General features: G+C 36.3%; 1 protein-coding gene across 2 annotated transcripts in view; it reads left to right on the top strand.

Annotated features, from left to right (window-relative positions):
* LOC129494316 (ubiquinol-cytochrome-c reductase complex assembly factor 1) overlaps window positions 1-27,941 on the top strand; it is a 102,198-nt gene that overhangs the window by 15,922 nt on the left and 58,335 nt on the right. The window contains exons 2-6 of one of the 2 annotated variants that reach the window (XM_055301166.1): window positions 924-1,028; window positions 10,256-10,351; window positions 12,439-12,546; window positions 20,076-20,148; window positions 25,801-25,858. In XM_055301166.1, coding sequence (XP_055157141.1) covers window positions 924-1,028; window positions 10,256-10,351; window positions 12,439-12,546; window positions 20,076-20,148; window positions 25,801-25,858 — 440 coding nt within the window. The remainder of the gene's footprint in view (window positions 1-923; window positions 1,029-10,255; window positions 10,352-12,438; window positions 12,547-20,075; window positions 20,149-25,800; window positions 25,859-27,941) is intronic. The other variant, XM_055301174.1, reaches the window with a different exon arrangement.

A 27,941-nucleotide genomic window follows, 5' to 3' on the forward strand; every position in this document is an offset into this window, starting at 1 on the left:
AGACCTTTCTGAGTTCAGTTAATACCAGAGGGGAAAGGGATCCCTGGGTGGCGCAGCGGTTTAGCGCCTGCCTTTGGCCCAGGGTGCGATCCTGGAGACCCGGAATCGAATCCCACGTCAGGCTCCCGGTGCAAGGAGCCTGCTTCTCCCTCTGCCTATGTCTCTCTCTCTCTCTCTCTCTCTCTCTCTCTCTCTCTATCATAAATAAATAAAAATTAGAAAAAAAAATACCAGAGGGGAAAACTGAACTTCAGTCATAACTCTAACAGCCATTTAATCTCCCTCTTTTGTTTTGGAAATTATTTTTTTTTAAAGATTTTATTTATTTATTCATAGAGACACACACACACAGAGAGAGGCAGAGACACAGGCAGAGGGAGAAGCAGGCTCCTGACGTGGGACTTGATCCAGGATCTCCAGGATCACGCCCTGGGTTGTAGGCGGCGCTAAACCGCTGCGCCACCAGGGCTGCCCTGTTTTGGAAATTAAATTGCCCTACTGTGTTTTCCCACCCTATAAGTTTCAGCCCTTGTTTTTCATCCTTTTGAGGACGATAGTGATCCCATACTGCTTATTAGAAAGGGATTCTGTGAAGATCAGACAGGTCAGTGTTTTTGAAAAGGCCTTGCAAACTCTTATTTAAATGATAATCTAATTGTAAAATGCCTGAAGTCTGCTTATTTTGTTACTCTCCTCAGAGGGAGCCCATGTCCCCCTGCTTGAATCAACCATTACTAGAGTTCATAGATCAGGAATAGGCAGGGATATACATCTTATCCTTAGAGAGAAGAGCATGGGGAGGGTTGGTCCTGATTCTATTTTGGAAGTTCTCCTTTCATGTACCCTGTTCTGGCAGGATTTCTAAACTTCTATACATGGAATTGGCTATAAATTCTTGACAGACACTTTTTTTCTTTCTCTAGAGGAACCGGATTAACATTTCCCAGTGGTTTCCAGTATGTAGCCGATTGGTACCTGTGTCTTCTACACAGGGACAGTGGGGCAGGGCTCTGTCTGGTACTTTCCAGGTAAGGTTTGTTGTTCCTTTGCTTGGTATGAAAACCTTAGTGTTTATTTGCAAATGTCATATATTTATAGATTAGCCAAACAAATTGTGTGATGGAAAAACCTCATGAGACCACTTCTGGGTCTCTGTGGTGCCAGCTCAGGACTGATTCCTACAGTATGGTGTCTAGGGCGTTGCTTCTAAATACCCCAGCAGTGGAACTTAGCCTAGGATACCATGCTACAGTCTGATGATTTTTACTGTTGGGAATGTTTCCAGATATTCATCTCAGAGTTAACTTCAGTTTTCTTTTTGTAGCCACATTGTGCCACTTTTATTTGGGGTAAGAAATGTTTCTTCCTTTTTTTCTTCTTTTTATGAACACAAAATCCAAGGACCAATTATTTGAAGTCCTAGTTTACCATTGACCACATGATTCATTACCTTGGACCCTCCTTGAGAGTTTTTTCTCCTGATTTTTGTTAATTATACAAATAATTTAGTAATAAAGGAAATAAAAATCATCCATGACCTCAAACGTGAAAACATCTGCTGGTTTTTTTCCAGTCCTTATGTGTGTGTGTATGTGTACTAATTTTTTCCTTAGATACCTTAACAAATATCCACAGAATTTTATTTTCTGGTGCCTTTTCACTTATTAAAGCAGACATTATTCATGTTAGATAGATTATATAAATAATTTTTTTAATGGCTACGTGTTATTCTCTTAAGCTTTGTTTGATATTAAAATTATTTCCATTTTTTTGCCACTATAAGCTTTAAATAGTTACTATTTTCTTGATATATAGTTTTTAAAATTTTAAATTATTTATTAAAGATAAATTCTTAGGAAGGTATACCCTGGGTCAATGAATATGAGCAATTTCTCTCTCCAAAGGTATACCCTGGGTCAATGAATATGAGCAATTTCTCTCTCCATAAGGTTGTTTTAATTTATAGTGCCACCAGCAGTGTATATATAACTAGTATTTCATTATTACCTCCTCTGAATTTGGTGTTTTAAAAAGAATTTAAACTAACTGGTTAGAAAATGTTACCTTGTTTTGCTTTGTATTTCTTTATTTGTCAGGATTAAATATTTTTCTATGTTTATCAATTATATTCTAGTTTGAAAAAATCATATGCTTGTATCATTTCTCCATTTATCTGTGCAAATTTATTTTTCTTACCAATTTATATGAATTCCTTCTGTAGTCATTAACTTCTTTTTCATATTTGATGCAATTAAAATATTTAAATGTAAATTATGTTATATAATTTATTCACATAAATATAATATACTAGAACTATTTAAAATAGTGTAATTCTCTTTAACATGTGTAAGCCTTGCCCTTCTGAGGACATGTTTTGTTTGTGCTTGTACTTCCTGGGCTTCTCATTAACCCTGGCACAGAGTAGGCGCTAAATATATGTTGAATAAATAAAGAATATGTCTGTACAGAGGAGGAATTCTACTTTGTGTAGTCATATAGCTATTTCTTTTCAGAGTTGGAGTATGTTCTTGTTAATTTTTGTCTATTGGAAAATTTTAATGGGATTTATCATAGAATTCTAAGTCATTTGTTTTTCTGTGTGCATAGGTGGTGGAGGGGTAACTCTTCATGTGAATCTCAGACTTGTACCTCATTCTTTCAATCAATAAACATTTCTTAAGTACCTAATATGTACTAGATATTGTATTAGGTTTTGGGACAGCATTATAGCAAAGCATTCATGTAAATAACTTAGGATGGTTTATCTCATGCTGACAAGATGTAATTTTAGCCAAAGTAAATAAACTGGACATTCTGTCATATTGTGCCTCGTTGGCACATCTTCCCACTTTGAAGACCCCTTGTTGGAAAACTCTGGTTTTCCTCACGTACATGTCTGATAAGAAGGCAGATTTAGCTCAGAATGGAGAACTTTGTGGTAATTAGAATTGTGGGGTCATGGAATGTGTAGGCAGTATTTTTAAAAAATTATTTGAATTCAGTTAATTAACATAATGTATTATTGGTTTCAGATGTAGAGCGCAGTGATTCATTAGTCTTATATAATACTTAGTGTTCATTATATCACACACCTTCCTTAGTGCTCATCACTCAGTTACCCTGTCCTCCTGACACCCTTCCCTTCCAGCGACTTTCAGTTTGTTTCCTATGATTAAGAGTCTCTTATGGTTTGTCTCCCTGTCTGATTTTGTCTTGTGCATTTTGACATAGTAAATTTTCTGTTACTAGAAATATTCAGGCAATGGTTGGAAGACTGTTAAGCGCATAACATAAAAGAATTCTTCATTGGTTGAATGATAGTATCAGATGATCTCAAAGGTAATGTCCAATGCTATAACCTTGTTACCATTTTCAAAAAGCTAGGGACATTGTTTTTTTTTTTTTTTTTTTTTTACTTATGATAGTCACACACAGAAAGAGAGAGAGAGAGAGAGAGAGTGAGGCAGAGACATAGGCAGAGGGAGAAGCAGGCTCCATGCACCGGGAGCCTGACATAGGATTTGATCCCCGGTCTCCAGGATCGCGCCCTGGGCCAAACCAAAGGCAGGCGCCAAACCACTGCGCCACCCAGGGATCCCAAGCTAGGGACATTGTATTCTCACCTCTGTCTTTCCTAAATAACCTTTTGAAGTTCTGTCATACTTTGATGGGTCTGCTTTAAAAACATTTTTAAAAATTTTGAAATAATTTACATTTACAGAAAAGTTGTAAAAATGGTAGGGTTCCCATATACCCTTCGTCTAGCTTTCTCTAATGTTAGTATCTTCTATAACCATAGTGTGATTATTGAAACCAGGAAATTAACATTGATATAATACTATTAACTAATCTATGTAACTTAGTACAATTTTACCAGACTTTTTCCCACTTATGTCCTTTTTTTGTGTTCTTCAATTTGAGTTTGTCTAATATTTTCCTATAATTAGGTTATACACTTTTGGCAAAAGCGATGTTCCCTTCTCAGTGCATAATTATAGGGGATGTATGATGCCAATATGTCTTGTTACTGGTGATGTTAACTTTGATCACTTGATTATTAAGTTGGTGTCTGTCAGGTTTCCCTACTATAATGTTACAGTTTTCCCCTTTGTAATTAATAAGTACCTTGTGAGAAGATACTTAGAGACTATGCAGATATCCTTATTCTCATCATACTTTTGCTCACTGCTTTTAACATCCATCAGTGGTTCTTTTTTTAGGATATTAATTAATTGTTTTAAAAGTTGTGGTTAAAAAAACCCACATAACATTAAGTTTACCATCTTAACCATTTTTAAGTATATAGTTTGATAGTGTAAAGTATATTCACATTGTTGTATGATAGATCTCTAGAACTTTTTCATCTTGCTAACCTGAAATTCTATACCTATTTAATACCAATTCACCCACCCACCCCTAGCAACCACATTTCTACTTTATGTTTCTATGATTTAGACTATTTTAGATACTACATATGAGTAGAATCATAAAGTATTTGTCCATTATGTTGCTTAGCATACTGTCCTTAAGGTTCATCCATGTTGTAGCATGTGATAGGATTTCAAATTTTTGTATTTTATTTATTTTCTTTCTTTCTTTCTTTATTTATTTAAAAAAATTTTTTTTATGATAGTCAGAGAGAGAGAGAGGCAGAGACATAGGCAGAGGGAGAAGCAGGCTCCATGCACTGGGAGCCCGACGTGGGATTCGATCCCAGGTCTCCAGGATCGCACCCTGGGCCAAAGGCAGGCGCTAAACTGCTGCGCCACCCAGGGATCCCAGGATTTCACATTTTTAAGGCTGTATAATATTCCATTATGTATATATGTCACATTTGCTTTATCTACTTTGATGGACATTTGGATTGCTTCCACATCTTGGCTATTGTTAATAATGCTGGAGCGATGCAGTATGCAAATATCTCTTCAAGGTCCTGCTTTGAATTCTTTTCGATGTATACCCAGAAGTGAGATTACTGCATTATGTGGTAATTCTATTGATGGTTCTTGACTGCAATCATTACTGTGGTGTTTATATAATGATGATTTTCTATTTCCATCATGACTACTATATTTATTGCTTAGAATTCTACTGTAAGGAAGAGCTGTTACTTCTCTATTTATTTATTCAATTATTTATATCAGTATGAGCTCATGGATATTTCTGTGAGTTGTAATTCATCATGCTTATTATTAATTTTGTTGATCAAATTGTCCCAGATTTGGCTTTTTTTATAATAAATTTATTTTTTATTGGTGTTCAATTTACCAACATACAGAATAACACCCAGTGCTCATCCCGTCAAGTGCCCCCCTCAGTGCCCGTAACCCAGTCACCCCCACCCCCCGCCCTCCTCCCCTTCCACCACCCCTAGTTCGTTTCCCAGAGTTAGGAGTCTTTAACCAGATTTGGCTTTTAGGAACTCCTTCAAGTTCCTTTCTATGTGCTTTCATCATTTTTGGACATTCTTTATTTTCTAGCATCACAAGATACTTCAGGTTCATGTTGTATTTTCTTTGCTTTAGCCCTAGATTCAGCAATTTCTGTAAGGAGTCCTGGTTCCTTTAACTGGAGAGTGGTACTTGGAATGTTTAGAAATCAAGATCTTTGTGCTCAGTGTGTAGAGAGAGAGAAACTGAGAGGCAGAGAAACAGGCAGAGGGAGAAGCAGGCTCCATGCAGGGAGCCCGACATGGGACTCGATCCTGGGTCTCCAGGATCACACCCCAGGCTGCACGCGGCACCAAACTGCTGAGCCACGAGGGCTACCCTCTACTTAGGTTTTAGAAAGCAGTTTGATGTAGGGGAAAGAAGATAGCTCTGAATATATGGTTAATCCCTTAATGAACTATACTACTTTGGGTCTTAGTGCCCTCATTTCTAAAATGAGAGAAGATAGTATCAACTTTGCAAAGTTGTTGTGAGATAATATAAGTAAAATATTAAGCATATAGGAGATCTTCAATAAATTGTAATTGCTATTTTTGTTGCTATATGTATGTTCATGCTACTTAGGTAAATTTTATCCTCACTGTATAAATTGAAACTTAAAAAAAAAATTGTCCTAAAACTACCTTAAGTTGCGAAATGAAAAGGTTGAATTTAGATCTCTGAGATTTCTTCCAGCTCAAGTGTGATTCTGAGTTACTCCTTAGTTCTTCATTTGCTTTTTCTCTAAGCTAAACAGCCTCAATTCATTTTAGCCTTTCCACTAAGACCTTTTATTCATCTCTTTGGTCATTCCTGTGGTTCTTTTCTGGACCTTCTCTGGATTGTCCTTCTATTTAAAACACACACACACACACACACCATTGGAAAAAAAAATCTACCTAAGTTTTATTGAGGGCTGACTCTGTGCCCAGAATGATATTGAGTAATAGGACAGAAAATAAAGGAAGTATAAGATAAACTATGCCTTGATAGAGCTTATAGTTTTGCTAAAAAGACCAGTTACATACACCATGGTATTTCAGAATTGCTGGAGTCCTTCCTTCCTTTCTTTCCTTTTTTTTTTTTTCCTTTCTCTTCCCTTCCCCATCCCACCCCTCCCTTCCTTTCCTTCTTTTTCTTTCTTTCTTTCTTTCTTTCTTTCTTTCTTTCTTTCTTTCTTTCTTTCTTTCTTTCTTTCTTTCTCTTTCTTTCTTTCTTTCTTTCTTTCTTTCTTTCTTTCTTTCTTTCTTTCTGGAAGGTCTCTTTCAGAATTTCCTGAATGCATAAATAAATAAATAAATAAATAAATAAATAAATAAATGTCATATCTTATTTCATTTTAATGAGGAGCTTGCCTGCAAAAGAGTTCATCATTGGAGTTGTCTGGAATAGGTCTTTGCATTTATGTTATGCATTGTAATTTGTTTATCTTTTTCACATATGTTGTTTTATTTGGTTTCCAAAACAAATTTGTGATAGGCAGAGTTGAGGCTTCTGCCTCAGTGCTTTCTCTTCCACTCTACTGTGCTTCATCCACTTTGACTTCTCATTCACCTTCTCTATCCTGCCCACTTCGTAAGGCTTCTTTGTAAGTTTTTTTGGATAACTCTAGGTAATTCTTTTCTCCCTCCAAACTTCTGTGGTTTACACTGTTTACTACACACCTTTTAAGCATTTTTGTATGTTTTATTGAAGTATAATAAAAATACAGATAAAGGTATAAATCAGGTGTACAGCTCAATGAATCATTACAAGTGAACTATCTAGCACCCAGATCAAGAAATAGAACCTAAAAAACTCCATGAGCCCCCCAGTCACTACCCAGAGCCCCCAGTCACTACCTATAGCCCAGATTAGCCACAGTCTTCACTTTGAATATCATAAAATAGTTTTGTCTTTTAAACATACAGTATGAAAAAACAAACATACAGTGCATACTCTGTATGTACTGTATGTCTCTACTTCATCATTATTGTTCTGTGTTGTAATAGTTTATTCAATCTTGTTATTGTGTAGCATTTATAAATATACCATGTTTCACTTACCCATTTATCTATTGATTGGTATTTGGATTATTTCTAATTTGAGCTGTTATTAATAGTGTTGCTATGAACATTTCTTGTAGATGTTTTTTGAACATGTGTACACATTTCTATTGGTGTATGTACTTAGAAGTGGAATTGCTGTGCATACATTCAGCTTATATAGATACTACCAAATATTTTTCCAAAGTGATTGTACCATTTTACACTCCCACTAGCAGTGTATGAGAGTTCTGGTTGCTCTGCATCTTTGCTAACACTTCCGTGTATGTGTGCGTAAGGGGGTACATGATCTTTAACTATTTCATTTTTTATTTTTAATTTTTATCTTTTTAAGATTTATTTAGTTATTTGAGAGAGAGAGTATGATCATGAATGGGTGATCTGTGTTACCCAGGTGCCCCTTTAAACTTTTTAAAATATGATATTTGGTTCCATTTCATGTGTAGTGAGTCTTCTTTCTGTTCTCCACAAGACTATGAGCTCCTTGAAGATAGGGATTGTTTGTATCCTAAAACCTGACACAAAGACTGGTATATTATGGGCATTTAATAAAGATGGGATGAATGATGTATGTATTCATGGCATGTATGTAGATAAAGACAAGAAGGAAATGTAGGGAATAACCATATGAGTGAGTGGTTGGGTTTGTTCATTCAATAAATATTTGAGTATTTCCCATATCTAACATACTGTATTTGATTTTGGTAATATGCCTAGTTTCTATCCTTGTGGATCTTTATGGTAGTGGTGATAGGAAATAAGCAAGTTTCATAAATATATAATTGTACGTTATAATGAGTACTATGAATGAAATGAACAGGCTACTGCTATCATAAAGAATAATGGGATGATAAGAAACTATTTTAGATAAAATGACCAGAGAAGGTCTTTTTGAAAAGGTGAAATTTGAGTATCTCAGGGTAATTTTTTTTCTTTTACAAAAAGTTGTTTATTGGGATCTTTTCAGTTTTTTTTTTTTTAAGATTTTATTTATTCATAAGAGAGAGAGGCAGAGATACAGGCAGAGGGAGAAGCAGGCTCCATGCAGAGAGCCCGATGTGGGACTCGATCCTGGAACTCCAGGATCACGCCGTGGGCCGAAGGCAGGTGCTAAACCCCTGAGCCACCCAGGGATCCCATCTTTTCAGTTTAAATGAAGGAAAAATTGATGTCTTTAAAGGTCAAGGGAATCTATTTTGGGGGGCAAGAACATTTACAAAAGAGTAAAAATATATATTTATAGATATGTGCAGGGATGGGGAAACTAGTTATTGTTTTTGGTATTAGATACCTAGGTACTCTAGTGGTTCAAATAGTGTTAAATATTAACTCATGAAACTAATGGTAGGACAAAAATACAGCAGTTGGTGAGACAATCATACAGGAATCCATTGGTTACTCCTGGATTATGGGAGAAGAGAAGGATCATGTAATCTAGTAAAAGAGAATTTGCCCCAAAGCTCAGCAAGTTGAAATGGTTGTCCGTTGTTCTTTGAACCTATTTAAGTGCTTTGTATTTTACAAAGATGAACCATTACATTGATGTATTTGATGTGTGTTCTGTGTTTAGTCTTTGTTTAATACCTAAATTGAAGCGTAAGTTCCCTTGGGACTGACCAGGAGAATCCTAACTAATTTTTATACTCTTAACTTGGAAAGAAAAGTAAATAATAATTGTTAATTAGAAATTCTATTTTTCCCTCTTTAGGATTAAAGAAAAAATTCATTTTCATTTTATATGTCCCTCTTGGAATAAACTAGAATTGAAGGGATAACCCTCCTTCTGTTCCCTCACCCCTTTTTTGGGTAAAGGTAATATAACATTACTGAGAATGTGGAAATTATTCCTAAATTCATCCATAATTCTATGAACCTAACAAACTGACCGCTGAGCCACCTGGGCGTCCCGGTCTTGATTTTAATACCAACCTAATACTGTTATGGTGAGGATTAAATAAGGTAATATATGTAAGGCACTTGGCATATATAACCTGGCACATGATAATTGTAAATAATGGCTATTTTATTGCCAAAGTGCATTCAAGTGCAATGTGAACATAAAAGGAAGGCAATTCTTATCTGAACAACAATGATATGCGTGGGGACACCTGGGTGGCTCACTGGTTATGAGTCTGCCTTCTGCTCAGGGTGTGATCCTGGGTCCTGGAATCGAGTTCCGCATTGGGCTCTTTGCAGGGAGCCTGCTTCTCCCTCTGCCTATGTCTCTGCCTCTCTCTCTGTATCTCTCATGAATAAATAAATACAAATCTTTAAAAAAACACCAAACAATGATGTGAGTGATGATGGGAGCTTCTATTCATTATTTCGTGAAAGGTACTTTACATGTATTATCTTCTTTAATCCTCCCTACATATGAGGTTCAGTAAGTTGCTCATGGCCACCCAGATTGTATGTAGCAAAAGTAGGCTTTAAACTTAAAAACTGACTATTTAGTCTTTTCCCCACATATACCAACCACACTGCTACTAATATTTAGGTAGGTCTTTATTGCAATTGTAGTTCCTAGAGTTGACTCAGATTTATTTAGTTCCAGGTTTCCAGGACCAAATCCTTTGATTTATTCAGGTATCCAAGAGATATTTATTGAGTCCCTGCATAGGTGCCCATCTTGGATTCTTTTGGTGATCAGATCACCAGGAACTAGGTTAATCAAGATTGGGAAGATTCTATAGTTCTTACTTTGAAACAGCTCTACTCAGATTAACGGTCTAATGAATGCTCTCTGTTGCTTACATTTGTTTTTTTTTTTAAATCCCCCAGTGGTCCCCGATGAGCCATTTCTTAGGATGTGGTAGATCAGAACAGATTCCTGGAGTAGGTGTACAGTGGAGTAGGAAGTATCACACCACAAATAAGGTGAGAATTATTAGTGCTTTCTACAGGCTGCTTTCACACAGGTGTTCTTATTTGAATCTCAGCAAAATTGTTATTTGGATGAGGCAAGGAATTTTATTGAATGCACAAGGTGAGGCTAATGGAAATGAAGTGACTTACCCAAGGTCACAAGGATAAGTGACAGACCAACTGAATATTTGAATCTACAGCTTCTGATCCTATGTCCTATATCTCTTCTTGTACTGTCTTGCTTGGAAAACACTTTAGAGAAAAAAATTGTTATGGATTTCATATGTTAAAAGTAATGTAAAAATTTTTATATGTTAAGACATATTATATGTTTAAAGTAATATTTAACTTCTGGAGAATTTCTTATTGATTATATAGCCTGCCTTCATTTGGAGAGGCCTAGCATTAGGATAGGTTTTTCTTGGAGTCTATTTGCAAACAGGACTCATATTTTCAATAGTCATTAATAAAATGTGTTATACTAAAAAATATGAGTTTATTTATTTATTTTTAAAAAGATTTTATTTATTTGACAGAAAGAGAGAGAGAGCAAGCATGATCAGGGGGTAAGGGCAGGTAGAGAGGGAGAAGCAGACTCCCCACTGAACAGGGAACCTGATGCAGGGCTTGATCCTAGGACCCTTTGATCATGACCTGAGCCAGAGGCAGATACTTTACCAACTGAGCCACTGAGGTACCCTAAACAATATGAGTTTAGGAACATTTATTCAGGGCTTGCTTTAGTTGATTATGATTTTGAATAACTTTTGACTGCTTTCAGACAATAGTTTTCTTTCCTTTTCCTGTTATGTCAAAACCATAGAGCTTTCCTTTTCTCAGAATTCTTTGGGAAATGAGGGTCAAGATTTACTTTTAAAAGTACTCTTTTCCATAGCACTTTTTTTTTTCCATAACACTTTTATTCTGATAGCCCAAATCTGTCATTTCCTAGATATGGGTTCATAGGAATATGGTTAATGAGATGGGTCTGAAATTTGAAGGACACCTATTATGTGGAGTTCCAGATGTATTTGCACTGAGTAATAAGATGCCCAGAAAAATGAGAATTAGAAATTCTAGGTAAAAAAAAAAAAAAAAAAATTCTAAGCAATAAAAAATGCCCTTAGACCTAATAAGAAACAAAAGCATTCTTTTTTTTTTTTTTTTAATCAGATTATAGGGATACCTGAGGGGCTCAGTTAAGCATCCCAACTCTTTTTTTTTTTTTTTTTTAAAGATTTTATTTATTCTTGAGAGACACACAGAGAGAGAGAGGCAGAGACACAGGCAGAGGGAGAAGCAGGCTCCATGCAGGGAGCCCAACGTGGGACTCCATCCTGGGTCTCCAGGATCACGCCCCAGGCTGCAGGCGGTGCTAAACCGCTGCGCCACTGGGGCTGCCCAAAAGCATTCTTTTTTTTTTTTTTTTTAAAGATTTTTTTAAAGATTTTATTTATTCATTGGAGAGAGAGAGAGAGAGAGAGGTAGAGACACAGGCAGAGGGAGAAGCAGGCTCAGTGCAGGGAGCCTTGATGTGGGACCTGATCCCGGGACTCCAGGATCAAGCCCTGGGCCGTAGGCAGGCGCTAAACCACTGAGCCACCCAGGGATCCCCAGCATTCTTTTTTTTTTAAATTATTTTTCAGGATGCCTGAATGGTGTAGTTGGTCAAGTGCCTGACTCTTGGTTTTGGCTCAGGTTGTGATCCAGGGGTTGTGAGATTGAGCCCTACATTAGGTTCTGCACTCAGTAAGGAGTCTGGTTAAGACTTTCTCTCCTTGAAAAAAAAAAAAAAAACTTTCTCTCCTTGGGCACCTGAGTGGCTCAGTTGGCAAAGCCTCTGCCTTTGGTTTAGATCATGATCCCAAGGTGCTGGGATCAAGCCTCGGTGTGGGGCTCCTGGCTTAGAGGGAAGTCTGCTTCTCCCTGTCTCTCTGCCCCTCCCCCTGCTTGTGTGCATATATGCTCTCTCTCTCAAAAAAAAAAAAAAAAAAAAGATTTTCTCTCCCTCTGCCCCCCCTTCTATAAAATAAATAAATAACTCTTTAAAAAAAACTGATTTTGCAACTAATTTTGTCCCCTTCTTTTTGATTAAATAGCTTTCTACTACCAAGGATTCCCCACAGCCTGTTGAGGAGAAGGTTGGTGCCTTCACGAAGATAATAGAAGCCATGGGATTTACAGGACCTTTGAAATACAGTAAATGGGTAAAGTCTTTTAAAATTTTTCTCATTTTCTTTTTGGGCTTTGTGCCTTCTGCTCCTCATAGAACATTTTTTAAAGCTTCTGCTTTGCTTTTGTGAAATTCATACATTTTCAGAACTTTGAAATGTATTGTGTCCGCTTCCTGCCACACCCTCCCCATCCCCAACTCCAAGTCAGATCTATGTATTTGTGGGTCTGGAGTACTCTCTCTGTTCCCTTAACCTGATTCCTTAAAAGTGTCTCAGTACAAGTAAGCCAATAAGACTGGACTTTCCAGGCTCTTGCTACATGATATTCCATACAAATGAGTGCCAAGGAAGTAGATGGGTAGGTAGCATTCTTATGGAAATATTACTCACTGATGAATCCATATTCATAAGTGATTTTTTTACTAGGTCATTGTAGTGACTTTTATTAAAATTTTACTAATAAGCATTTTTTAAATTAATCAATTCTGCAATTTATTGTAATTCTTATTATGGAGAGATATTTGCTAGCTGTGTCATTCCTAGTCAAGTCTTGGTCTACCACATTATTTGCTTTATAGTAGTTGCTATAAATGAATGACTATCTTCTCTGCATCAGGTATCTATTGCCCCTGGGTTTTTATAACAATGCCTCTAACCAATTAAAGTAATAAACTGTTAGCCCAGTTATTTCCTGGTGCTAGCATTTCTCTCTACCTTTATAGCAGAAGTGCCTTTTAATGCTTTTCAAGGTTGCTAGAATGTTGAATGAGCCTAATCAGTCATAAGTTATATGTTAAAGCAAATCAACAGGGGATCCCTGGGTGGCGCAGCGGTTTGGCACCTGCCTTTGGCCCAGGGCGCGATCCTGGAGACCCGGGATCGAATCCCACGTCGGGCTCCCGGTGCACGGAGCCTGCCTCTCCCTCCTCCTGAGTCTCTGCCTCTCTTTCTCTCTATGCCTATCATAAATAAATAAATAAATCTTAAAAAAAAAAATAAAGCAAATCAACACAAAGCAGTAGGGAGGACTTTTCTAGAAAACATCATAGCTTTGCCCCAAATGATCAAATAATGCCAGTTATACAATTTTAGCAGGATGGATTCAAATTAGAATTTCAGTTTTAATATAGACTTTACATGTAGTTTCCTCTTGCAGTATCTAGTTTTCTTTCTGAATTCTCACTGCAGCAAGTATAGGCTTCTCTCTCTAATCTCTTTTGACATAAATTCTGAAAAGCAAATGGGGATTCCACAAGCATTTATTTTTAAGAGACTTTGAAAAGTCTAAAAGATAACACATATATTGGTAATAATGATGTTCTTGAGACCCTAAGATTACGAAGTGCCTTTTTAATCGTCAGTGAAATATTAGTTATATTCACTGAAGTTATCTTTTTTACATCTTAATCTTTGGGCAAATGATAATCCATTGGTATGTCTGGTAATGTTTTTAACAAGAATATTTTCCCTTATTAAAAAATGTTTGTGATTATGGCATTTGGATTCAACAACTTAAAATATGTGTTTTGTTTGAAAATTAGAAATTAATTAAAAGAAAAGGGAAATGAGAGCAGAAAGGGAAAAAAAAAGGAAAAATTTACTGTTTTATTCATTTCTTGATGGTTGAGTTCCACTTGGTTGCTACCATTGCTTTGTCTAGTCTGTTTTTTTTATGATTCCAGAGGGAAAGTTGGCTACCATTTGGAGGATTACTAAATCATCAGGAAAATTTCTTCACTGTTGTAGTTTAAGTTAGCCTTTTGATTTTTCTTGGTTCCTTTGTGACCTCAACTAAGTGCTTAATATTTGCATTTTAAAGGGCTTTGTGGTATGGCAGTATCTTCCTTCTGTAACCTTCATTTTAAAATTTGTGACATCAGGGATCCCTGGGTGGCGCAGCGGTTTGGCGCCTGCCTTTGGCCCGGGGCGCGATCCTGGAGACCCGGGGTCGAATCCCACGTCGGGCTCCCGGTGCATGGAGCCTGCTTCTCCCTCTGCCTATGTCTCTGCCTCTCTCTCTCTCTGTGACTATCATAAATAAATAAAAATTAAAAAAAATAAATAAAATTTGTGACATCAGAACATCAAAATATGATGTTCTAGTATAATTTGAGTGGAAAACATAGGTATAACTTTGCATTTTGAAAGATTATAAGCCCTTTTCAGCAAATGATGACTTAGATATCTGTGACTAGACACTTGTATTGGATTGCACTGGAAAGATCCTTTGAGTTTTGTATTTTCACATGTCTTTCATTAGGAAGTAAAATCTGCTTGACATCAGCATTATCAACCATCTCTCCTCCATTTTTTCCTGTAACATTTTCATATGTAGTTTCATTTTTCTTCTAGATTCTTATTTAGGAATTTAAATGTAGCTTTTCCTTACCTGTTTGTCCTGAAATAACCATTCTTTTCCGTTATCTTTTGTAGCAACATCCGGTAAGACAAGGACAACATTTGCCCGGTTCAGTCACATGTCATAGAATAGGCAGTTTCCAGATTAGCATAAAGCCAAAAATTATTTCTGTTCTGAAGGACACTTACAAACTAGAATGCATTCAGAAGTGGGCAGTGAGCCTTGTGAAGGCTTCAGGAATCATATTGAGTGAAGAGTGGTTGAAGAAAATAGGGATGCTTACCCTGGAAAAAAGAGGTGATGGTTCTTCTCAGGTATTTGTAAAAAAAAAAGAAAAAAGAAAAGAAACTTAATCTAAGGTATTCCACAGGGCAGTGGATATTTCATGAATGTTACATGAAGCAGATTTACATTCAATAAAACAAAAATCTAACAAGAATTGTCCTTCAGGGGGATAGGTAACCTCACAAGGTCATTGGACTTGTTTGAACAGTGGCCCAGATGGTTGACTGAGAACCAAAAATGCTGTAGAAGGAATTCCAGTATGGAATAGAAGGTTCAAATGACTTCAAAGCCCCTCCAACTCTCACACAGCTGTTAGTGCAAACCTTTTACTACGTTCATTTTTCATCTTGTAAGATGGCACAAGATGCAAATGTCAGTGGGAGAGCTGATTTTCATTTCTTAAAGCTGTCTTAGGTGCTTGTGTTTTCATCAGGGACACTGATGAAGTCTTCCAGAGTTAGAATGAAATAAACATGAAGTCATCTGAGAACCAGAATAATTTGTATTGACTGGGTGGAATTTAGTCCACCCACCTCTTTAACTTATATTAATGCATGAATCTTGGAAGAAGTTCTTTCCCCAAGTTGTTATTTCCAGTCCCTCTGTGATGGTCTTAGGGGACTTGCTTTAGACATTTGTCCAGGAAAATGGCTCACCCAAGTATAAAGGCTTGGCTTCACTGCAGGAAAAGTGAGGAACTATAAAATGCTTCTGATTGCCACATTTTGAACACTGTATAAATACACTAGCCAGTCTAGTGAGGTCTTTATTATTTGTAATGAAGGCTTTCTTCATAAACATGTTGTGGTGGGAAAAACCTTTTCAAGAGAAGATTTGGGTCCTGGTGGCAAATCTGTCTTTCTCAGGCAGAATGAACCTAGAGGACTCTATATTAGAATCAAGGAAACTGCAGAGTTAGAAAAAAAAATTTAAAAAATAGGCCATTAGGAATTTTACTTAAAAGTGTAAATGTGGGGGCACTTGGGTGGCTCAGTGGTTAAGGATCTGCCTGTGGCTCAGGTCATGATCCTGGTGTCTTAGGATCAAGTCCTGCTCAGCAGAGTCTGCTTCTCCCTCTACTTTTCCCCCTGCTAGTGATCTCTTTCTCTCTCTTTTTTTTTTTTCTCTCTCTCAACTAAATAAATAAAATATTAAAAAAAATAAGATAAAATTGTAAATGTGTTGACATTTATATACCAGTACCCATATTTGACAGATAATTAATTTTTGCCATATTTGCTTTAGTTTTGTATTTTCCAGGATAAACTTTTACAGAAAAAATCCAGCCCATTTCTCCTTTCTTCTCTTTCTTCCTCCACCAAGATAATTACCATTTTAAAGTTGGTTGTTATTCCCTTGTAAATTTTTGTTCTTCTACCACTCATCTTTTTATCCATAAACAATATATATACCATTATATATTGTGTTCATAAAAACTATATATTTCACTTTTCAACCTGTTTTTATTAGTCAACATTATGTTTTTGAGTGGTGATCTGATTTTTTTCATTTCAACTGCTGAATAGCTTCATATCATATAATTAAAGTACAGTTTAACTATTCCTGTACCAAAGACAGTAGTTTTAGCTTTTTCATAATGACAGAACCTTTTAGGTTGTACAGGAGTTTTTTGAGAGAGAGAGATGGAGTTACTGGGTTCTAGTCTATGAATATTGTTAAGTGTATTAAATTATTCATCAGTTTTATCAATTTATATGTCCATCAGAGTTTAAAGGTTCAGTATCATTTCCAACACTTGATACTGTCAAATTGTTTAATATTTACCAATTAGATGATGCGAAATGGCACTTTTTATTTAATTTGCATTCCTCTGGTTACTAGTAATGTTGAGTGTCTTCTCATGTTTTTTGGCAAAAAAAAAAAAGTATCAATGTTTCTATAGCTGAAATAGGCTGTAAGCTTCATGAAAACAGAATAGTTTTTGACTTTTTATTTACTGCTCTATTCCTAATATCCAAATCCATTTCAGGCATGGAGTTAGGTACTCAATAAATTATTTTTGACTGAAGTGAAGAGTTAACAGATGTCCTAAACTCCCTGTCTCGAGGATAGAAATAGGCCTGTCAAAGCCAAAGCATTGGGATAATGATATTAGGATATCTATCATTAGTTTGATGATGGTGCAGACCAGTACTTCCCAAAATGACTTCTGTGTCAAATGCTTTCTAGAGCTGCAGATATATATATTTTTTTTAGAGCTGCAGATATTAATAAAGTTAAAAGGCTTCTTTTTTAGCCTGCTAATATGGTGAATTACATTGATTTTTAAATGTCCAATCAGCTTTGCTTTCTAGGGATAAATCCCAGTTGGTCGTGATTTATTGTCCTTTTAAAATATTGCTGGATTTGATGTTAATATTTGTTAATGTTAAGGATTTTTACATCTATACTCATGAAACTATGGTTCTATAATTTTAATCTCTTCTGATGACTTTGGTTTTGATATCAGTAATATTTGCCTTATAGAAAGAACTAGGAAGTGTTCTTCCCTCTTGTTTTTTGGAAGAGTTTATGTAGATGTAATATCATTTCTTTAGATGTTTGATAGAAACATTGAGGGGATCCCTGGGTGGTTTAGTGGTTTAGCACCTACCTTCGGCCCAGGGAGTGTGATCTTGGAGTTCTGGGATGGAGTCCCACGTCGGGCTCCCTGTATGGAGCCTGCTTCTCCCTCTGCCTGTGTCTCTGCCCCCCTCTCTCTCTTTCTCTGTCTCTCATGGATAAATAAATAAAATCAAAAAAAAAAAAAAAAAAAAAAGAAACATTGAGTGATGTTTGGTGATGCCATTGAGTGTGTTTTCTTTGGAGAGAGGTTTGTTTTGTTTTGTTTTGTTTTTACCACATTAAAGAAACCCCATTGGGATCCCTGGGTGGTGCAGCGGTTTGGCGCCTGCCTTTGGCCCAGGGTGCAATCCTGGAGACCTGGGATCGAATCCCACGTCGGGCTCCCGGTGCATGGGGCCTGCTTCTCCCTCTGCCTGTGTCTCTGCCTCTCTCTCTCTCTCTCTCTCTCTCTCTCTGTGACTATCATAAATAAATTAAAAAAATTAAAAAAAAAAGAAACCCCATTTCTTTAATAGTATAGGACTATTCATGTTATTTATTCTAGGAAGTTTTGGTAGTTTGTGTTTTTCTCAAGGAATTTGTCTATTTGCTCTAGTAATTGAATTTATTGTCCTAAAGGTGTTCATAATCATCCCTTTATTATTCTGTGAGTATCTTTTGGATATATTGTGATACCCTCTCTGGTTCTTGATGCTGCTAATTTTTTTTTAAAGATTTTATTTACTTATTTGACACTGAGAATGAGAAAGAGAGAGCAGGAGAAGGGGGAGGATCAAAGGGAGAAGAAGACTCCCTACTGAGTGCGAGCCGGATGTGGAGATGCTTAACTGACAGAGCCACCTACTTGCCCTGATACCACTAATTTTTATCTTCTCTCTTTTTTTCTTTTCTTCCTTGATCAGTTCTATTAGCGTTTTATTAATTTTACTGGTATTACTAAGGAACCAGCCTTGGCTTCTTTGATTTTCTGTTTCCAATTTTATTGATCTCTGTTTTTTATTATATCTCTGCCTGCTTTTAGGTTTAATTTGCTCTTCTTTTTTAGTGTCTTACTGTGGGTTTTGTTTAAATTGGCTTCTAATGCTGATTTATTCCCATGTAAATATATTTATTTTTCAGTTGTTATGTGTTTATTTTCCCCTATATGAGCTTTACTTTAAAAGCCTTGAAAACATAACAGACCTCAAATTAGCAAAGAAAAAACCTTAATTACAATTAGAGACATAACCCTTTAATTTATTCTGGGTACTTCTGCCTAGAGACACTGTTGTTTTGACTGTAGAATGTATTGAGAAATGAGCATTATATAGTATTGGATATAGTATATTTTTGGTGACTTTGAACCTTAATAATATAGCTTTACTAAAATTCTAGATTGTTTTTTCTTCAGTTGGTATCATATTCTCAGTTTGTGCATGTTTTTTAGTCTGCATATTTGAGTTTGTAATTTTCTATCATTTTACGAAAAAAATAAGCTGCTATAAGCCTTTTGTGGATGGGCTCATTTATTTAATTGTATCCTTAAGGAAATATTTTGAAAGTCCTTAGAAATGCTTCCTTACTTTAGCACTAAGTTGGTCTTCAGACCTACAGTTTAACTCTTAAAAGAATTTATTTTTCACTTTTAGACTTATTTTTAGGAAGGCAAAGTACACATAGTAAAATATACAAATCTTAAGTACACAGTGAAAAAATTAAAACCATTACTCAAATCACGTTCCTAAGAAGTCTTAGTGCTTTGAGGAATAGTAAAAAGCTGATCCTTTTACTATATTTTGCATTCATTAAAAACCCTTATTTGTAAACTCTTAATCAGCAAACTATAAAACTAGGGAAAATATAGAAAAAAATGACTCTTTCCCCAAGGTATAAAAAGGACAATGGATAGTAGTGCTTCTCAGGTAACATTGAAGGATTGAGGGTTTTTTTTTTTTTGGTTTGTTTGATTTTGGTCAGAAGAATGGGTAATTTTTAATATAAAGGGGTTTCAGATTATAAGGAGTTAATATGGATGATGCTGAATAGTGGCTTATAGGCTCAAATGTGATAAAGTTTGAATTAAAGGAGAGATTTTCATTGAAATATTAGAAAAATCTTTTTGACATTTTGATGCTGAATCTTAAAATGTGAAAGTTGTGTAAAGTCTGTGAATGGTTAGCTTTAAGAAAGAAATAATCTATGTTGGTTTAGCTATTAAATTTGCCTAGAGACAGGTTTGGGCTCATCCTCTTAGTTGAACAAATATAAGATGTTGTGACTTACATCTGATAGCACTAGAACATACACTTGGTCATATCTTGAGTTTGTTTTTGTTTTTGTTTTTTTTGTCTAGAAGATTAAGATTGCGGCTCTGCGCATGTATACTAGCTGTGTGGAGAAAACTGACTTCGAGGAATTCTTTCTAAGTAAGTTACTGTTTTTGATGGTTCTGAAAAGGAAAATGAACCTACTTTTCAAGGGGTGCCTGGCTGGCTCAGTAGATAGAGCATGTGACTCGATCTTGGGGTTGTAAGTTGAGCCCCATGTTGGGTGTAGAGATTACTTAAAAATAAAATCTTAAAAAAAAAGAATCTATTTTTCATTTTTATGACTGTATCTTAGTAGGATAGGTTTTGAGTCACTAGTGAAACAGTTTTTCCTGTACAAAGTGTGTAATAAAAGCTGCTTATTTTTCTCTTTTAATAGAATAAACAACGGCAAAAGAACTCTATAAATAAGACATTTTTAACAAGTTTGAAAAAAGAGGAAACCTAAAAATTTGTCCAGTACTTTGACATTTTTTCCACACATGCATCTTTTTACATACGAATACTCATAGTAAACAAATCCTGTTTATATTCTGGATGTTTTACTTAGCATTTTGACATGAAGTGAACTTTTATGCCAATCATTCCTCTTTTATTTCTAGTTTTTAATTGTTTTTGGTTAGTTCTGGCACATGCGTAATGATTGTTTTCTTTCTGTTGAAGGACAGTTGGGTCAAAAGGTGTGTGTATATATATATATATATATATATATATATACATACATATATATATAATTTTTTATTTATATCCCATTGATAAATTGTTTTCCAAAAGGGTTTTACTGGTTTAGACCACCATTATCAATTGATTACATAAATATAGTATTTATTTTGAAGCTATAAACCGCTTAGTTATAAATAGAGTTAGTTAAAGCAGGTACTTGTGAAGTAATTAGGAAAGTTTAAGCTGTTTCCAGTTCCACAGATTTTGGAAAATAATGTGTGCTGTGCACGTCTGTGGTAACAGCCATTATCCTGCAAGCAACAAACACTTAACTGTATATCTTGATATTTTTCATGGAGAGCAAATATTTATATGGAATTATGTTAAACAAGGAAGATAGCTAGTTGCAGTTTGGATTATTTAATAGCTATTTTGGTTTTTAAAAACCAAATGCAAGTTGTTTTGGTGATTTTACAATTTCAGCAAATTGATGTTATGTTAGGAACTTAAAATACCCTACTGACTTATAATCCTGATTTAGTGTCTACCTTCTGTTTCTTATTTATTCATAGTGACAAAAGAAAACTTTCTTGTTTGTTTTTAATCTCTAAAAACTCCTCATAATACGACAAATTGGTCTGAAAGGAGAAAATATTCTTTATCTACTTGATGAAGAAACTATTCATATTAGAAGCTGGATTTTTAAGTGATTTCTGGATAACATATATGTCCCTCAAATACTTTTCATGAGGTCTTTTTAAAACCTCATCCTCAGATATCTATTTAATATTTGATTCCATAAATAACTCATGAATTTATAATTATTTTGAAATGTTTACTAGTTCTCTTTGTCTTAGTCCTCATTTTGAAGATCCTTGAGTTAGTATTATAGACTGATTAATGAGGTTATTATTACATATTTAAGGTAACATATCATGTTTCAATTTATAAGCTTTTGTAAGCTACTTAAAAATACAAATTTATAAAAATTATTATTACCATTATATGCTAATAATTCACGTTTACATGGTATGCTTTTACACTGTCTCATTAGGAGTTGTAGAACCTTTTAGGGTAGGAAGGCTTGTATTCTTATTTTCATTTCAGAAATAGTTGAAACTTAAGAGACTAAGTAACCTAAAGTTGCTTAGCTAAGGCTTGATCATATGTTGTCTGGCTTAAAGGCCAGGAATTTTTCCACTATAACATATTGCTTATGAATGAATGTAACTGTAAATTAGAAATTGTAATTCATTTTAATATTTTTTGTATGTTGTTGCTTTTAAATGAGAACTACCTCTAGGAGATACTCTATTATTATAAACTGATATATATATATATATATATATATATATATATATATATATTAGAGTTATGTACACCTCAATATTAGACTTATAGCTTGTTCATTTGTATTATGCTCCATTGTGGTCCATCTTTGTCATTTGTGGGTAGATTACATTTTAAAATCAAACCAAGGGGATCCCTGGGTGGCGCAGCGGTTTGGCGCCTGCCTTTGGCCCAGGGCGCGATCCTGGAGACCCGGGATCGAATCCCACGTCGGGCTTCCAGTGCATGGAGCCTGCTTCTCCCTCTGCCTGTGTCTCTGCCTCTCTCTCTCTCTCTGTGACTATCATAAATTAAAAAAAAAAATTAAAATCAAACCAAAGTGGTTCTGAACTGTGGGTAGTAAATAAAAAAGGGAGCCAATCTGAAAAATACCATTTGAAGGCAGAGAAATATCTACAAAATAATGAGACTTTCTTGCATCTTCAAAAAAAAAAAAAGATTCTAAAGAGTAGGCCAGACAGATTTGGGGTAAAAGAAGAGAATATATACATTGTTTCCCAAGATTACACCTTTAAAGTGGCTGTTGCTCCCTTGGAGTTTTGGTATTTTAGGGCTTGACTTTTAGAGTCCAGAGCATTCAGTAAGTTTTTAAAAGGATATAGAGGCTTAGGTAGCTCAGCATTCTCATCCTTACTCTTCCAACAAAAGTGAAGCCAGTGTTAATTCATGAAGGTGTATAAGAATGAGTTTTTTACTCACAGTGTGCTTGTGAGTAAAAAATAGGCCTGTAGTCTCTTGGATAGGCCCCCATAAAATGCCCAAGTTATAGACTCTGTATCATCTCAGAGCTCAAAGGTCTTGATCCAGAGACCTAAACCTTGGGGACTCTGACTGGTGAGATACCTTCACAGCCAGCTTCCTGTTGCTTCCAAGATGTTCTGATATGGTGTATGTCATTTGTAGCATCAGTGAGGATACCCTCTGTGAGCATGCAGTGGCTTGCTTAACTGGGGTTTTTTGGAGATGAGTTTTGTTATGAGGAGCACTTTGGAACAGATGAAGCCAATCAATAAAGTTTGTGTTTAATTCTATACTGAAATTCCATACTGTCTAAAAACTGCTTTGTCTTTAGCTCTTAATACTTTTAGACTTAATACTTTGGAGAGGAGCCTCCTTAATGAATAAGTTCTGAGTCAGTGATTGAGGTTCATCATTTTATTGACATAGTCTTAAATAGTGAGCTATTTAAGATATTTTTAAACCCTAGTGTTTAAATAATTCACACTGAGAAACAACAATAGTAAATATTTATTGAGTACTTATTAAATATTAACTATTTTACTAAACATTTTACAAGCCTTATCTCATTTAATCCTCACAAATACCTATAAGGTAGGTTCTCTTACTCTCCCCATTTTTACAGAGAAGACAGCTGAGGCACTGAGAAAGCTAAATAATTTTACCTAGAGTCACTTAGCAAGTAAGAGATAACAGTCAAGATTTTGAATCGAAAAGTCTGACCCCAGAGCCTGTATTAAACAAACAACTGTGTTGATACTACCACTCCATAACAGTGATGAATTACTTAATTTTTATCCAATGAAAGTACCTAGCCTCAGAAAATAATGCACTGAGCATGTATTGGTACAAGAGTGTGATCTTGACAAAAGACAATAATGGATTTTAACTTAGAAGTGTTTAAACACGGTTCATTGAGCTAAAGATCTGCTATGTTTTTGCAATGCTCATGGTCAGATTCAGTGGTCTTGTTTCTTAGGCCTTCACTCTGTGGGTTTCTGTTCTGATCCCAGTGGGTACAGGGAATCAAAATGCCAGTTCTTTTCCCATCGTTAGCCCTGAGCCGACCCCCAGAATGGAAAATTGTGACCCAGGTCCAACTGCTGGCCTGTCTGTCTGTCTGTGCTTTCCAGCCCAAGAATTGATTCCCTCTCGGAGAAAATTGGAAAGGCTCCTGGAGGCTGCTGAGAAGCTTTGATGTAGAGGTAGCAATTGAACAGATTGTCCTTTAGAAGCAGCCAATTTTCATTTTCCAGATTGAAAGACAGACTTCCAAGAAAACTTTTCTTTTTAATGTTTTGTTCTAGCATCCAAAAAAGACCCAACTTCAGATCTGGGCTTGAGAGTTTCTCATGGCTATTCTTGTTCTAGGTGGAGAGTGGTTGGCCCACTCTCAGATGGCATGTGTCTTAATAGCTGTATGGTTGGCCAGGCCAGCCTTCACCTCCCTCCTGCTGGGTTCCAAGAGGAAGTCCACTTGACAACTGCTGGGCACCTCCCAGTAAGCTCACCAGAGTATTTTGGTGTCACTTTGTGACAGACCTGGACTTAAACTCCAGCCCAACCACTAGCTTGTTATATTGTGGCTGCCCTCAAGTTACTTAGCCTTTTTGAGCCTGTTTCCTCATCTCTAAACTGAGGATTATAATGCCTCCCTTCGGGGTTAAAGTGAGGACTAAGTGAGATAATGTATTGATGTGACTAGCAGTGGACCTGGCAGGAAATATGGGTCCTTAGCGAATGTTAGTTTCTGATATATTAGTATTAGAGAAGCAGTTAGTGATTAAGATTGAAGTGCCTAGGAGCAAGCAGATCTGAATTTGATCCTAGATGTTTCATTTTATAGCTGTGTGAGCTTGGGCAATTGTCATGATCTCTCTGAGAGTCCATTTTCTCACCTGTCATTGAGGTTATTATTAATACCCACCTCACAGGCCTGTTGGTAGGATTCATTGAGCTCGTGCATGTAAGCATCAGTTACAGCGTCTCACACAAAGTAAGCCCGCAAGGAATTAGAGTTCTTTATTATTATTGGTGATGTTAGTGTTCTTCTTCACAGAGGTTCTGCTCTGTGTTTTCTCTCCTAGTGGCCCCAGTTTGTCATCATTTAGTACATTGTATATTTCATTGTTTACTGCAGGGTAAGACAGATTCTACCCAAAGGGCCCAAATTGATCACTGATAGTTACTTTTCTTTGTCCTCTTGCACCAGCTTTTCTTTCTGTTATGTGATAGAAGGGTAAATTTAGTGGGGGGGCCCTCATCTAGCCAGAGGCATTTCGTAGCCATCTGAGAATTGGGAGATATGGATGTCTAAGCATTGACCTGAGTTTTAATATCTTAAGGTTTTGTCATTCTTGGGGGGAGATGAATGGTCTTTCATTAGATGTAATATGTTTTCTTATTCATCTGCAGTTTCCTAGAGTCCCATTTTTTCTCTTGGTCATTTATTTTGGGTGAATCATTCAGCATACCCATGTTCATAGTACACTGAGTTGCCTTAAAGAAGGAAGGTGGGAAAAAGAAACTAGAACTTAGACTTCTCAGTAGAGTTCCAGTGAAAGACACCTATACTTAAGTGGGGTAGGTAAAGTAGTATCTGCCTACCTTTCCAGATGAATTTGAGACCAGAAAGGGAAAATAGCATGTGAGTTGGAAGGAACCATACAGATCATCTAGGCCACATTATACAAACTGAGAAAACCAAGCATCTGAGAAGAAAAGCGATATGCCGAAGGCCTCACAGCAAAGTGGTACCTGGAAGGCATTCAATACCTTTCTTCAGGATTAAAGTGAGGATTATGCATTCTGACTGCATTCAATGCTCTTTCAGTCTGTCATTTTGTCCTGTGGTTCCTCTGGCCCTCTGATGGTCGCATAATCAGAGAGCACTGTAACTGCCAAATATTTGAGTTGAATAGACTCCTACCAATATTTAATATATAGTCAGTATTCCTTCTCTAAACCCTCACATATTTATACTTTATTGTTATTTTCTAGGATGTCAGATGCCTGATACATTCAATTCATGGTTTCTTATAACTCTACTTCATGTCTGGTAAGTGAGCAATTTAAATGAAGTCACCAAATGTATTTTTTTTTTTTTAACACTGTTGACTTGTAAGGTATAGCCTTCGGGGCTGATTATGTAAAATGGCAGTTGTTTAGGCATTAAAAACTGTTCCTTTCATTTTAATAACTAGTGTCTTAAAGCACATTTTTATTAAAGGTCAAAACATAGTCCCAGAAAGAAACTAGTATTTGTAGGCTTTTCTCAAAGAACACCTAACCTAGTGAACAATGCTATCAGTATCTCTAAGAGACTCTCTGAGCTCAGATGGAAAGTTCTCTCCCTTGGCTGTTTTAGGAAAGTTCACATTTACGTAAAAGTGGTTTGAATTGTGAGAATCCGTGGTCATTTTCATTGCTGGTCATCAGAAACCTATAACAAATTACAGCACTGACATTTACGCCTGTACCTCTAAAATGTGCATACAGGTTAGATTCATGCCAGGTTTGTTGCATGTAAAAATATTTAACACCTTAAACAGTATATTTTTTCTTCAGCTGCAAATTAAGTAGCCAAAAAAAAAAAATCAATTTTTCATCTAATGTTACACACAGTATTAAAGGTCAGAAGGATATAGGAGAGACGTTGAAGTGGGGGCTGGGGAATGCATTTATTGAACTGCCAGATCTCGGGAAAGTAAAATCTAGAGAACTAAGTTTACTACTTTGACCATAGTGAGTATCTGAGGAACGTGGGGAATGGTTGCTCTGTCAAAAGGACCCTTGTTTGAGACTGCCTTCAGCTGAGCTTTGCATCACAGGACAGACTACTATATAAAGACTTTTTGGTTTTGATCACCTCTGAAATATTTCTCCTTCTGAACTCTCATAGACACTGAGATTGGCTAAGGGGCATAAGATGGCAACTTATTTTATGTTATTTTTTCTAAGCGGGTACTTCCTTGAGTGCACACTATGTCCTGGGCAGTTTGCTGGGAGCTAACAGTGGTTCTCAAGAAGCTCACAGTCTAATGAGGAGATAAGACATTTACAATAGTGATAAGTCAAAATGGCTAAGTTCTCTAATAAATCTGAGTAAGTAAGTAGTGCCTATGGGATCACAGAGGAAGCCACAACTATCAAAACCTTTACTAGTTTTGTCTATTCTTTGAAATGTACCATGTCTTTTAGGCAGCTGAGAAGGCAGGCTACCTTTTTTCTGAATGGTGAATGTTAAGAAAAGGTTTAGGGAGGGAAGCTGGATATACTGAGAGGAAAACCACTTTTTCAAAAGGAGAGGACTGCAGAGGTGGCACTGCAGAATTACTCACTGGAAAGGTGGGAGGGTTGAGAGGAGGCTAGGCTGTTCCCAGAGGAGCTCAAAGATAATATTCAGAGCTTGTATGAAAGACTCTTTATTACCCATATAGCTAGAGGTATCAGAGTGTTAGAGGGAGTGGATGGCAAAATAAAATATATAATCCTTGTGACCACATCCCAAGGTCAATCCCTGACTAATAGTGGGCAAGAGAACCTTGAAACTACTTATAGTTCTTTCAAGATAGACACCATTTCCAAACATGCCTGCTGTGCCTTCCTTGCTGAGGTTGGTTTTAATTTCTCAGAGGAGTGGGGAGTACTGCTACCAGTTAAGTAGGGGGAGGGAGGCTGTCTGCTTCAGATCTATACTTGGTCTCCCCCCGCCCCCCACCATTCCTCTTTAGTTGTTATGATCTGCAGGCTTTGGTGGAATGAATCAATAGCTTTTCAGTTTGAACCAGAAAATTCTTATTGAGAACTCACTGTAGTTAAGGACTGTGGGGCTTTGGAGAGAAGGGTTTGACATGGGGTGCACCTTAAGAACTTAATCTAGCAAATACCAGGCTGAAAGTACAATTGCCTATAATGGATGACAGTGAAAGAAGTGCTGTGCCCAGGGTACAAACAGATACTATAGGTATGACTAAAACCAAATTTGGTGTTGGGGGCATGGAGAAGAGTATTGGATAAAGAGTGGCTCTGTGGTAGAAGTGACATTGAGATGTACCATGAAGGATGAGTAGAATTTCTGTCAGAGAAAAGGAGGGCATTCTAGGTTGAGGAAATATCAGGAGCAAAACACAGAATATATG

This window comes from Nyctereutes procyonoides, unplaced genomic scaffold, assembly GCF_905146905.1.
Source record: "Nyctereutes procyonoides isolate TBG_1078 unplaced genomic scaffold, NYPRO_anot_genome, whole genome shotgun sequence".
Lineage (NCBI taxonomy): Eukaryota > Metazoa > Chordata > Mammalia > Carnivora > Canidae > Nyctereutes > Nyctereutes procyonoides.